Raw genomic sequence first — 12,373 nt, forward strand, 5'->3', positions numbered from 1 at the left:
GAGGGCCTTCTGGCAGTTCCCTCACTGCGAGAAGTGAGGTTACAGGGAACCAGGCAGAGGGCCTTCTCAGTAGTGGTGCCTGCCCTGTGGAACGCCCTCCCTTCAGATGTGAAGGAAATAAGCAGCTATCTTATCTTTAAAAGACATCTGAAGGTAGCCCTGTTTAGGGAAGTTTTTAACATTTAATGCTGTATTGTTTTTAACACTTGATTGGGAGCCGCCCAGAGTGGCTGGGGAAACTCAGCCAGATGGGCGGGGTATAAATAATAAATTATTATTATTATTATTATTATTATTATTATTATTATTATTATTATTATTAATTCCCTCATGCCTGTCCTTCCTCACCAAGTCTACCTCCTCACTGCAGCAAGAGGGAGGGCTCTTGTCACAGAATCATAGAATCATCAAAGAGTTGGAAGGGACCTGAGGGCCATCTAGTCCAACCCCCTGCAATGCAGGAATCTTTTGCTCAACCTGGAGGTTGAACCCACGACCCTGAGATTATGAGTCCCATGCTCTACCGACTGAGCTATCCCAAGGACCAGTGGGCTCCTGCTGAGGTGTGAGCCCTAAGCAGACGCCCAACTTTGCCATTACCTGAGTTCCCATAGTGTACAAGTGATGCTATTAAAAACAGACTTGGGCCACACCTGCACCATCCATTTAAAGCACTATTATATCACTTTAAACAGCCACAGTTTCCCCTGCAGAATCCTGTAAACTATGGTTTGTTAGGAGTACAGAGTGTTTGTTAAGTGAGCTGAGAGTTTTTAGGAGACTCCTATTCGAACTGATTCTTCACACTGAGGAATTCTTTGTGCAAAGATGAGAAACACATTTTCCTCCAGAGGCTGTTTAACTTCAGCTTCCATCACCCCTGACCTTTTAATTGGGGTTGATGACAGTGGGAGCCCAGCGACACCTGTGGGTCTACATTTTCTCCATCCTTGGGCCAAGGCATTGGACTAAGACCCGGGAGATCATGGTTCAGGACCCCAGTTGCCCATGACACCTACTGGATCTCCTCCCAACCTACCTGTCAGGGTTGCTGTGAGGATTAAGATGGGGGGGGGGGGAGGAAATAACTACCGTATTTTTCGCTCTATAAGACACACCAGACCATAAGACCCACCTAGTTTTTGGAGGAGGAAAACAAGAAAAAATAATATTCTGAATCTCAGAAGGCAGAACAGCAAGAGGGATCGCTGCGCAGTGATACCTCTTGCTGTTCTGGCTTCTGGGATAGCTGCGCAGCCTGTATTCGCTCCATAAGACGCACACACATTTCCCCTTACTTTTTGGGAGGGAAAAAGTGAGTCTTATAGAGCAAAAGGTACATATGACAGCCTGAAGTCTTTGTAAACAGAACAGGAGAAAGCATGCACTCATTATATACCACATAGGATAAAAATATTATAACTGCTGGGGTGCGTAGTATTTTTTTAACGTGTGCAGACCTGGTAAATCGGACTTCACAGATATTGCACATATATGGCTTTTCCCCCGTGTGGGTCCTCATGTGCCGCGGCAGCTTCCCGGCTCCCATGATTATTTTGTTGCAGATGGGGCACTGCTGGGAAGCTTTGGGTTTGATCTTCCTCTCTTCCGGCCACCGAGGAAAGACTCCCCCAAAATGGGCAGCGCTGAGGAAGTTCAGGTAGGCTCCGTAATCATTCTCCGCCTTGATGTGCCCCAAATGAGCCACCGGGTTGTTGGCAAACATGTCCTTGAAGAGGTCGTTGGGGAACGGGGCGGGAGAAGGTTCCTCCTTCTCCTCCTCCTTGATCTTCCTCTTCCGGATGACCAGATCCAAGGGGCCATTGTCCACCTGCTGCTCCTCCACCTGGGAAAAGGCGCCAAAGTCTCCGTTCCACAAGTGCGGGAAGAGGTCAGGGACAAAGGGAGACAGAGCCGGCCTCCGTTCTGGCATGCTAGATTTAGGGTACAAGTTCTCTCTTAGGAGGGACTCAATGGAGAAGTCTCTTATCACGCCCAAGGAGCCATTGGAGTTGTTCGCCTGAAAATGGTTGGAGAACCCACTTGGTCTCTCTGAGTAAGCTTCCTCTGCGAGGTCAGATTTGGAAGGACTTTGGTGGCAGCCAACGTCTTGGACATCTGTTAGGTTCTGGTTTGCGAAGTCTCCCACGTCCTCTTCTTCCTCGTCCTCCTCTTCTTCCTCATCGTCCTCTTCTTCCTCCTCCTCCTCCTCCCTCTCGTCTCCCTCCTCCAAACTGGGCTCCATGATTTCTAGGCAGACGTTGATGACACACTGGATCTCCAGCATCCTGGCCGCGTTGAGGATGTGCTTGAGGTTCGAGGTGGTGATGGTGAGAGTCGAGGTATAGGCAAACTCGAGGATTGCCGAAAGTGCTTCAGGCTTAACAAAGTCAATCTCGTAAACATAGGGCTGGTCTGCTAAAGTGCCGGTAGTGAAGAGTTTCTTAAAATATTGGCTGCAGGCAGCCAGGACAGACTTGTGGGTCCTGTATTCTTGGTCCTGGACAATGAGGATGACATCGCAGAGGAGGCCGTTGTGCCGCTGCTCGTTTAAGCCGCAAAGGACTTCGCTGCTGTGGTTTGGGAATGGGATCCCTATAAGGTCTTCAATGCCATTGGCCATATTCTCACTTAGAGCCCTAGGATGAAACACACACACACATACAAAATGAATTAGCGCATTCGTATTTATCCTTGAAGACAGCAGAGACACAAAATCCCCAGAAAGAAAAATCTTTCAAAACCTGGGACTCAATCTGCCTTTCGATACAGGCAATTGATCACCATCACAGCCATCTTTTAAGGGATTTCTAGATCACTTTATAACCTCCCAAGATGGATTGCTTGCAACCGATCAGCCCAACACAGCGTTCACATTTGAAAATTTAAAATAGCGGTAAAAACAATGTGAAACATCAGGATAAAAGCAACAGACAAAACAGTTCTGAAATGGAAGGGCCATTTAGAATGTTCCTAAAGGCCAACAGAGAGGGGGTTGTGCAAATTTTCCTGGGCTGGGCCTGCCAAAACAGGACCACCTCAGAGAATGATGCTCTGATCCTGGGACTCATCAACCTCACTGTTTTCAATGCAAGAGCTGGATGCCCACAAATCCAGCCAATTCATTGGCCCACCCAGTTTTGCTCCTGCTCCTGCCCACCCTGCTACGTGGCCCCTGGAAGGTTTCTCCAGAATTTAATATTTCCCCATGTGACGTTAACATATGAGAGAGTGCTGGAGGTGAAATAGTTAAACAGGTTACCCAATCAGAACCCAGGGGGTGGAGTCAGTGGGACTATCAAACCAGCTCTGGGAGGGGCGAAGGGAGGAGTTCGTTGGGAGTTGGGTGGTTGGTTGGAGTGGGAGTGAACTGGGATAGAGTCTGTGGGTAGGTTGAGCTGGTATAGCGAAATAGGCTGAGTCAGGAACAGTTAGGGGCTAGGTAGACAAGTAAATATCTGAGAGGTGGTTTAGTGAGTGAGAGCAGGGAGCGGAAGTTATAGGTCTGGATAGGCACCCCCATGAATGTAATGGACTGATACTGTTTATGAAACCACACGCTTGTTAAACTGCAATAAATAAAGTTTATGTTTCAATTTAACCCTGACTCAGTATTGTACCAGGTAGGGCCTGGGTGGTGGCAGCGGGAAATAAAGTGGTGGCACAGGGATCAATAGACGGTGAAACGTCCGGGGACCCTGTCTGATCGCCACGCGCCACCCCATCAATATTGCCATGATTACCCAGGCTATAGATTCCAGCTTACGTTGACACTGAATTTTTGTTTCCCGTCCCCGGCACAAAGCGTCCCCCGCCACCTTCCCAGAAAGGTGCCTCCCTGCCCTTCCTGTCTCTGCTTCCCCACCCTAAATGCCCATCTATCATCTCACTACTCCTGCAGCCCTTATCGCCGCCCCATCTTTGCTCCTTCAGAAAGCACATTAAGGGAATCACGATTAACATCGTTGGCTGCTCCCAGGTGCCCCAGACACATCGCGTCTCGCCGTGCGCGAGGCATTGAATTCCTTGTTCTGTCCTTCAAGGCCCTCCGTGATCTCATCCCACACCCTGCCCTGCACTCTTCCCTCCCTCCCCTCCTCTGTCTGCTCTCGGTCTTTATTTAGACTGTTCCCGACAAATGGAGCCGCCTCCCATTATTCTCCTGTGCCTTCGGCCTCCACCTTCATTTAATTATCCCTGCCGCTGCACTCCTCCTTGGTCGCAGTGTCTCCCACATCCTTCCATCCCCTGAAATACTTGTTCTGTGCCGCATGGGTTTTTCAAGCACAGAGGGTGCAGCTTCACTGCGTGAGTGAAGCACAAGCTCCGGTCCAAATTTGGTGTTATAGGCGCATCTCTTGCTCAGATGCAGAGGGTCAGGCAGGGGCGCTGCAACACACCTGAGCATTGCAGCACAGCAAAGTTGCCCCAAGAGGCTGGAGGCAGCACAGAGCATGTTGTTTGCCTGCATCAGGGGGAAGGTGACTCCACTGTGAACTTGCTTTCAGAGGCATTGCACAATGTAACAGCAGCAGCAGCAGCAATTTATTTATTAGCCTCCCATATAGAATGTTTTTATGATTCTCCCTATTTAGGGCTTTTTTTGTGAATTGGTGGCACCATTTTGCCTACATACGGATCCACGTTCTGAGAAAGAATTTGCTGATAGTGTGTATGATGGTGGTCAGGGTAATAAGGTTATCAGTAATAAAACATGTTGCTGTTATACATTGAAGTACAGTGGTACCTTGGCTTAAAAACTGAATTCGTTCCGGAGGTCCGTTCTTAACCTGAAACCGTTCTTAACCTGAGGTACCACTTTAGCTAATGGGGCCTCTCGCTGCTGCTGTGCAATTTCTGTTCTCATCCTGAATCAAAGTTCTTAACCTTAGGTACTATTTCTGGGTTAGCTGAGTCTGTAACCTGAAGCACCTGTAACCTGAAGCATCTGTAACCCGAGATGCCACTGTATAGTGAGAATCTGCCTGCCTGATCACCCAACCAGCCAGCGGAGAAAGAAAGCTGCAATTGGTAATCAAGAGGGAGCAAGCTTGCTTTCTCCTGTTCTGGAGGGTAGAACTAAAACCAATGGCTTCAAGTTCCAAGAAAGGAGATCCCAATTAAACATGCGGAAAGAGTTGTTCAGCGGTGGAACGGTCACCCTTGGGAGGTTATGGACTCCCCTTCCTTTGAGGCTTTGAAGCAGATGTTGGATGACCATCTGTCATGGATGCTTCAGTTGAGACCCCTGTATTGCAAGGGGTTGGGCTACATGACCCTCAAGGTCCCTCCCAACTCTACAATTCTATGATTCTATGCACATAACGGGACGCGGGTGGCGCTGTGGGTTAAACCACAGAGCCTAGGGCTTGCCGATCAGAAGGTCGGCAGTTCGAATCCCCGCAACGGGGTGAGCTCCCATTGCTCGGTCCCTGCTCCTGCCAACATAGCAGTTCGAAAGCACGTCAAAGTGCAGGTAGATAAATAGGCGTCGCTCCGGCGGGAAGGTAAATGGTGTTTCCGTGTGCCGCTCTGGTTCGCCAGAAGCGGCTTAGTCATGCCTGTCACATGACCCGGAAGCTGTACGCCGGCTCCCTCGGCCAATAAAGCGAGATGAGCACCGCAACCCCAGAGTCGGTCACAACTGGACCTAATGGTCAGGGGTCCCTTTACTTTTCCCTATGCACTTAACATCACATGTTGTTTGGCTCTAAGAATGAGAAAACCTTCTTTTCCTTTCCAGTCTTGTGGATGGCTTATGCTTCCTTGTTCAGAAACGTAGCAAAACAAACAAACGTAGACAAGCAACGACCAGAGACACTAGCAAACATACATGTTGGACAAGCGTGAAGGAGATTCAGAGACCTCTCTGCCCGGCCGCTGCTGGAAACCCAGAACCGGCTTCGATGGCTGGTGCATCTTAAACAACTCTTCTACCTTGAAAAGTCCAGGGGAGCTTGTCTCAGGGTACAGAGGGAAAGGAATGTGTTCTGATTGCAGAGCAGTCCGATGTTTACGGCGTGGGCTTCCTCAAGCGTGCCACTTCCCTCCCGCCCACAGAAGATCAATCAGCAGCTGAGACCTTGAGGTTATCTCTCTGCGCCATGCCCACTGCCCACACTCCCAGCCAGCCAGCCTCTCTCGCTTGGCAATTACTGTGTGGGAGAAGGATGGCCGGCCTTGGGAGAGGGGATGAACGCAGCAACCGAGAGCAGCTGCTCTTGCAAGCCAACCTTCCTCAATTAATTTAATTTAATTTATTAGGATTTATACGCCGCCCTTCATCGTTAAGATCTCAGGGCGGTTCACAGAATAAAATACAGGATAAAAACAAGCAAATAATTAAAAGCAAAACAGCAGCTTTCGGCTTGGCTGGTTATTGGGGTTTTTCCGGTGGTGTTAAATCCGCGTTTTCTGTATTATTTAAGTTTTGTTTTAAGCCATTAACTCGAGACTCCTTAAATCTTGGGAAATCACCTAATAAATGCCCTTCGTGATACTTCCTTGGTTATATTCAGCACAAAAGACATCCTTATGTGCAGAAACCTGTTTTTGAGGGCACCCCTTTTCCCACCTGGGCTATGTTGTTCGCACAGGCAGACCTGCGCGTGGGCTTTGCTGTGTCAGATTGTGGGATAGGAGGTCACACGGCTGAGGGCTTCTGCATGCGAAGGGGTTTCCTGCACACAGAAAGCTAAAATGCCAGGGAGAAAGGTTTCTGGCCTAACCCGTTCCTCAACAGCTAATTTTCTGGGTGCAAAGAACTTCCTTCCACCTGTACAGAGGGGAGCAGTCTGTACACTTTGCAAGTGGTACAGCTCACCTCAAAAGCAGCAACAGTGCTGAAAATACATCTTTTGAGGGAAAGTTTATGTTTCTAATTGCAGGTTAATGTAGAAATGGATTGAAACACAGGGCAAAAACTTGTGAAAGTGAGATTCGTCCATCCCTAGTTATCGCTCATTTCCCAAGAGAAAATATTCCAGATACAAAGCTTAGCACTGACTCCTTCCATGGCTGACCCTGTTTAGATCTTAAGTGAAAATGTGTGCTCTTCAGCACAGTTGCAGTGCATCTATAGCCTGTAGGAATGGGAAAAGCCACCCATTTTGGTTTCTCTCAGTTTCTCATTTTCCCAGTCTTGGGATGTTATGTGCAATACAGTGGTACCTCAGGTTAAGTACTTAATTCGTTCCAGAGGTCCGTTCTTAACCTGAAACTGTTCTTAACCTGAAGCACCACTTTAGCTAATGGGGCCTCCTGCTGCCGCCGCGCCGCCGGAGCACGATTTCTGTTCTCATCCTGAAGCAAAGTTCTTAACCTGAAGCACTATTTCTGGGTTAGCGGAGTCTGTAACCTGAAGCGTATTTAACCTGAAGCGTATGTAACCTGAGGTACCACTGTATTGCCTAATATACACATTTTTGCAAACCAATTCCCCCTCATACACAGCAACGAAAACTTCTATGTCATTTTCACCAATACACCCTAGGCTTACCCCTAAAGCCAAAACGGTGTAAGCCAAAATACTTTGAGTGAAAATGTAGGATTGCCAAAGGTTCTCTCCCACCCCACCCCCACCCCAGATGGCTGCCTGCCTTTTAATTTTATTTTTTTTAAAAAAATTGCCTAGCCTGCAAAGCTGAATGTGCACATGTTAAATGCATGTAAGTTAAAGGTAAAGGGACCCCTGACCGTTAGGTCCAGTCGCGGATGACTCTGGGGTTGCAGTGCTCATCTCACTTTACTGGCCAAGGGAGCCAGCATACAGCTTTCTGGGTCATGTGGCCAACATGACTAAGCTGCTTCTGGCGAACCAGAGCAGCGCACGGAAAAGCTGTTTACCTTCCCGCCAGAGTGGTACCTATTTATCTACTGGCACATTGATGTGCTTTCAAACTGCTAGGTTGGCAGGAGCAGGGACCGAGCAACGGGAGCTCACCCCGTCGTGGGGATTCGAACTGCCGACCTTCTGATTGGCAAGTCCTAGGCTCTGCGGTTTAACCCACAGCGTACATTACGAGCATATGCATTTTTGGTGCACATTGCTTGGCTGAAGAACTGCACTGCCAAATTTAGAGAAGGGCAGATTTGATGGCTGCATTTCGGTCCACATATTGTTTCGGAAAGAGAGGCTTAGTTAGGCTCTCCTTTCAGTGCAAACTGAATCGAATTTATCCCCCAACCCTAATGCTCTGTCTCTGTCTCTGCGCAGTTCAGTGTCTTCCAATGACCTAGAGGGCTAGGCCTGTTTACCTGCAGCAAAAGAACTGCACTCTCCACCCCCCACCCCTCAGATCATTTGCTAATTATCCCGACTATCCCTCTAAACAACATTGACATAAGTCTGGAGAAAAGGCCTCTCCCAGTCGCCCTTTGGCCAGCCTGACAATTCGACAGCTGTGTTGCTCTGCACTGCTGGACAGGATGCAACAGCCGGCTCTGCAGTGACCTTCAAAATCTCATGCCCTTCAGGGTGAAACTGGCAGAAACCGAGACAGAGCGAGAGAGAGAGAGGGATGAAGGTGACACCTAACAGCAAGCCGGCCATTTCTCTTCCTAGCCCCTTTCTGTTTTATTTATTAACTGGGCAGTCCTATCCAAGGCTACTCAGAAGTCAGTCCTGTTTTGTTCTGCTGGGCATGCTCCTTGCGAAGAGTGCAATTAAGTGATGCCTTTGGGGGCTTGCTACCACCCAAGATGGCTTACGGCAGAGAATTAAAACCCTGCAACAATTGTATTTATTTTTAAAATCCAAATAACACATCCCAGTGACAAAAGCTAAAAGCCGCAGCTTAAAACCCAACTGGCAATACTTTTCACTGAATGGAGATTTGAACAATTTGGTTTTTATGTTACATATGAAAACTAATGAGGAAGGAGCCATTTGAACTTCTTCTAGGAAGAGCTCCAGGGATATGGGGCCACCAACGAAAAGACCACATCTCTAGTACACACTATTTTGATGAATGTTGACAGCAGGTCTACAAGTGGGGAGTCAGAGGCCAGTCTTGGGCCGGGGGGGCGGCGGTTTATACGGGTGCAGGCGTTCCTTCAAATAACCTGTTTCCAAACTGTTTCAGTCCCAGTCTTCACAGGCCTGGTTGTCTTCAGATGTTTTGAAACACAGCCCTCATCAGCCACAGCTTGCCCACAATTAAAGCTTTAGTGTCAACATGCAACAAACAATAACATGGCATGGGGGTTTGGAAGGATATGTGTCTGCATGTTTATCCATTAATAATCTTTCCTTTTCCGTTTTTGTATCCTCCAACACCCGGACTAGTCACATATAAAAGCCTGAATGAAGTATAACCAAGTGTGCTGGTACCCACTGATGGGCTGTTAACATGCCAGAGGGATGGGATCCAGAGGATTGTTTTGTCTTCCTTTCGTTCATATTCGTTTTGTATGTTGCAGGATGCGCACCAACTGGAAGCAAAACAGCACATCCACCTGGAAACCTTTCCAGGTACAAACAGTATCAGAAGCAGGATTGCGTATGACTGCCCCGATATCATCATGAGCACAAATTGTCATGACTACACAATATAAAAGATAGAATCATAGAATCATAGAATCATAGAATCATAGAGTTGGAAGAGACCACAAGGGCCATCGAGTCCAACCCCCTGCCAAGCAGGAAACACCATCAGAGCACTCCTGACATATGGTTGTCAAGCCTCTGCTTAAAGACCTCCAAAGAAGGAGACTCCACCACACTCCTTGGCAGCAAATTCCACTGTCGAACAGCTCTTACTGTCAGGAAGTTCTTCCTAATGTTTAGGTGGAATCTTCTTTCTTGTAGTTTGGATCCATTGCTCCGTGTCCGCTTCTCTGGAGCAGCAGAAAACAACCTTTCTCCCTCCTCTATGTGACATCCTTTTATATATTTGAACATGGCTATCATATCACCCCTTAACCTCCTCTTCTCCAGGCTAAACATGCCCAGCTCCCTTAGCCGTTCCTCATAAGGCATCGTTTCCAGGCCTTTGACCATTTTGGTTGCCCTCCTCTGGACACGTTCCAGTTTGTCAATGTCCTTCTTGAACTGTGGTGCCCAGAACTGGACACAGTACTCCAGGTGAGGTCTGACCAGAGCAGAATACAGTGGCACTATTACTTCCCTTGATCTAGATGCGATACTCCTATTGATGCAGCCCAGAATTGCATTGGCTTTTTTAGCTGCCGCGTCACACTGTTGGCTCATGTCAAGTTTGTGGTCAACCAAGACTCCTAGATCCTTTTCACATGTAGTGCTCTCAAGCCAGGTGTCACCCATCTTGTATTTGTGCCTCTCATTTTTTTTGCCCAAGTGCAATACTTTACATTTCTCCCTGTTAAAATTCATCTTGTTTGTTTTGGCCCAGTTCTCTAATCTGTCAAGGTCGTTTTGAAGTGTGTTCCTGTCCTCTGGGGTGTTAGCCACCCCTCCCAGTTTGGTGTCATCTGCAAATTTGATCAGGATGCCCTTGAGTCCATCATCCAAGTCGTTGATAAAGATGTTGAATAAGACCGGGCCCAAGACAGAACCCTGTGGCACCCCACTAGTCACTCTTCTCCAGGATGAAGAGGAACCATTGATGAGCACCCTTTGGGTTCGGTCAGTCAGCCAGTTACAAATCCACTGAGTGGTAGCATAGTCAAGACCGCATTTTACCAGCTTCTTTACAAGAATATCATGGGGCACCTTGTCAGATGCTGGAGGGGTCCTAAGTACAGTCATACCTTGATTGGTACTCGGACGTTTTGGCTCCCGAATGCCGAAACCTGGAAGTGAGTGTTCCGGTTTGCGAACATTTTTGGGAAGCCAAACATCCGACGTGGCTTCCATGGCTTCCGATTGAGTGCAGGAAGCTCCTGCAGCCAATCGGAAGCCACGCCTTGGTTTTTGAATCTTTCCAGGAGTCCTGGAATGGATTAAGTTTGACAACCAAGGTACCACTGTACAGGCAACTGCAATAAGTGCATACTGCTGTGTCCACATTTCTCTCTTCCTCCTCAGTTGCCGCACGCATCTTGATTTACAGACTGCATGACTCTTGGGCAGGGGCGGACTATGGTAATTCAAATTTCAGCAGCGCCCTATGCAAGGTCAAAATGTGCCAGCCGCCACCTCTCGCCTTCTGTTGTACGCGTTCAGTACATCATAGTTACGCTGAAGTGTGGCGCCCCCTCTGCGGTTCAGTGCCCAGTATGGGGGAACCTGCATGCTCCCTGAAATCCACCTCTGCTTTGGGGTAGGGACCTGTTCTCTTAAATTGTGCAAACCACCTTACACATGGACAACGCTCTGTAGAACCTGATAATCATCTACACCAGCAGGAGACACCTGGTGCCCTTCAAATGTTGTGGATCACAACTCTCTTAATTCATCACCATCAGCCACGTTGGCCAAGGCTGATGGAAGTTGTGGCCCATATACCTGAAGGAGCATCTCCACCCCCATCATTCATCCCGGACACAGAGGTCCAGACCCGAGGGCCTTCTGGCAGTTCCCTCGCTGCGAGAAGTGAAGTTACAGGGAACCAGGCAGAGGGCCTTCTCAGTAGTGGAACGCTGTGGAACGCCCTCCCATCAGATGTCAAGGAAATAAACAACTACCTGACATTTAGAAGACAGCCCTGTTTAGGGAAGTTTTTAATGTTTGATATTTTATCATGTTTTAATATTCTGTTGGAAACCGCCCAGACAAGGTGTAAGTAATAAATTATTATTATTATTATTATTATTATTATTATTATTATTATTATTACATCTGGAGGGCACTATATTGCCTGCCCCTGTCCTACGCTTTAAGTTGATGCCACATGCATTTCTTCTCTACAACCAAATGACGTGTCCTAAAAGATGGGGCTTTGCTCCTGCTAGAAGAGATACAGCCTGTCTGGCAAAGCTCCCTCGTGGGTAGAGTGGCCTTGTTACAGAGGACAGTCCTCTATTTGAAAGGCGGCTTGGTTCAGTTTGAAGATGAAGAACCTGAACAACGGAGAGCAGGAGGGAGCTTTGAAGCTCCACATCCAAGTTAGTAGCAACTGGATAGCAGGCTTTCACCTGGTCCCAATCTTCCCAGCTATGATAAGATGCATTTCTAATTTAAATGACTCCACAGGGCCGTCTTACCCATAGAGTCTAGTGGCGCGGGGCGCCAGGGTCCAAGTTCTGGAGGGTGCCAGGGAAGAGGCGAAGGCTGGACGCGGCACCTCCCAGCATCAGCTCACCTGCCTCCCACATGCCACGCCGAAGCAGCGTCGCGCCCGGAGCCTCCATCTGCTGTGGCCACCGCGGCACAAAGTGGCCAGCTGAGCCAGGAGGCCCTGCGTCCAGCCGCCGCCTCTTCCCCACCGGAGGAGCCGCCCTCCAGCCGCTGCCC

At 48.4% G+C, this 12,373-nt stretch overlaps 1 protein-coding gene across 3 annotated transcripts in view; it reads right to left on the reverse strand.

Annotated features, from left to right (window-relative positions):
* Positions 1 to 12,373, reverse strand: part of ZBTB7C (zinc finger and BTB domain containing 7C) — a 250,481-nt gene that overhangs the window by 17,077 nt on the left and 221,031 nt on the right. For all 3 annotated transcript variants that reach the window (XM_053409046.1, XM_053409045.1, XM_053409047.1), the window contains one exon: positions 1,461 to 2,639. In XM_053409046.1, the coding sequence (XP_053265021.1) occupies positions 1,461 to 2,639 (1,179 nt within the window). The remainder of the gene's footprint in view (positions 1 to 1,460; positions 2,640 to 12,373) is intronic.

This window comes from Podarcis raffonei, chromosome 11 (genome assembly GCF_027172205.1).
Source record: "Podarcis raffonei isolate rPodRaf1 chromosome 11, rPodRaf1.pri, whole genome shotgun sequence".
NCBI lineage: Eukaryota > Metazoa > Chordata > Lepidosauria > Squamata > Lacertidae > Podarcis > Podarcis raffonei.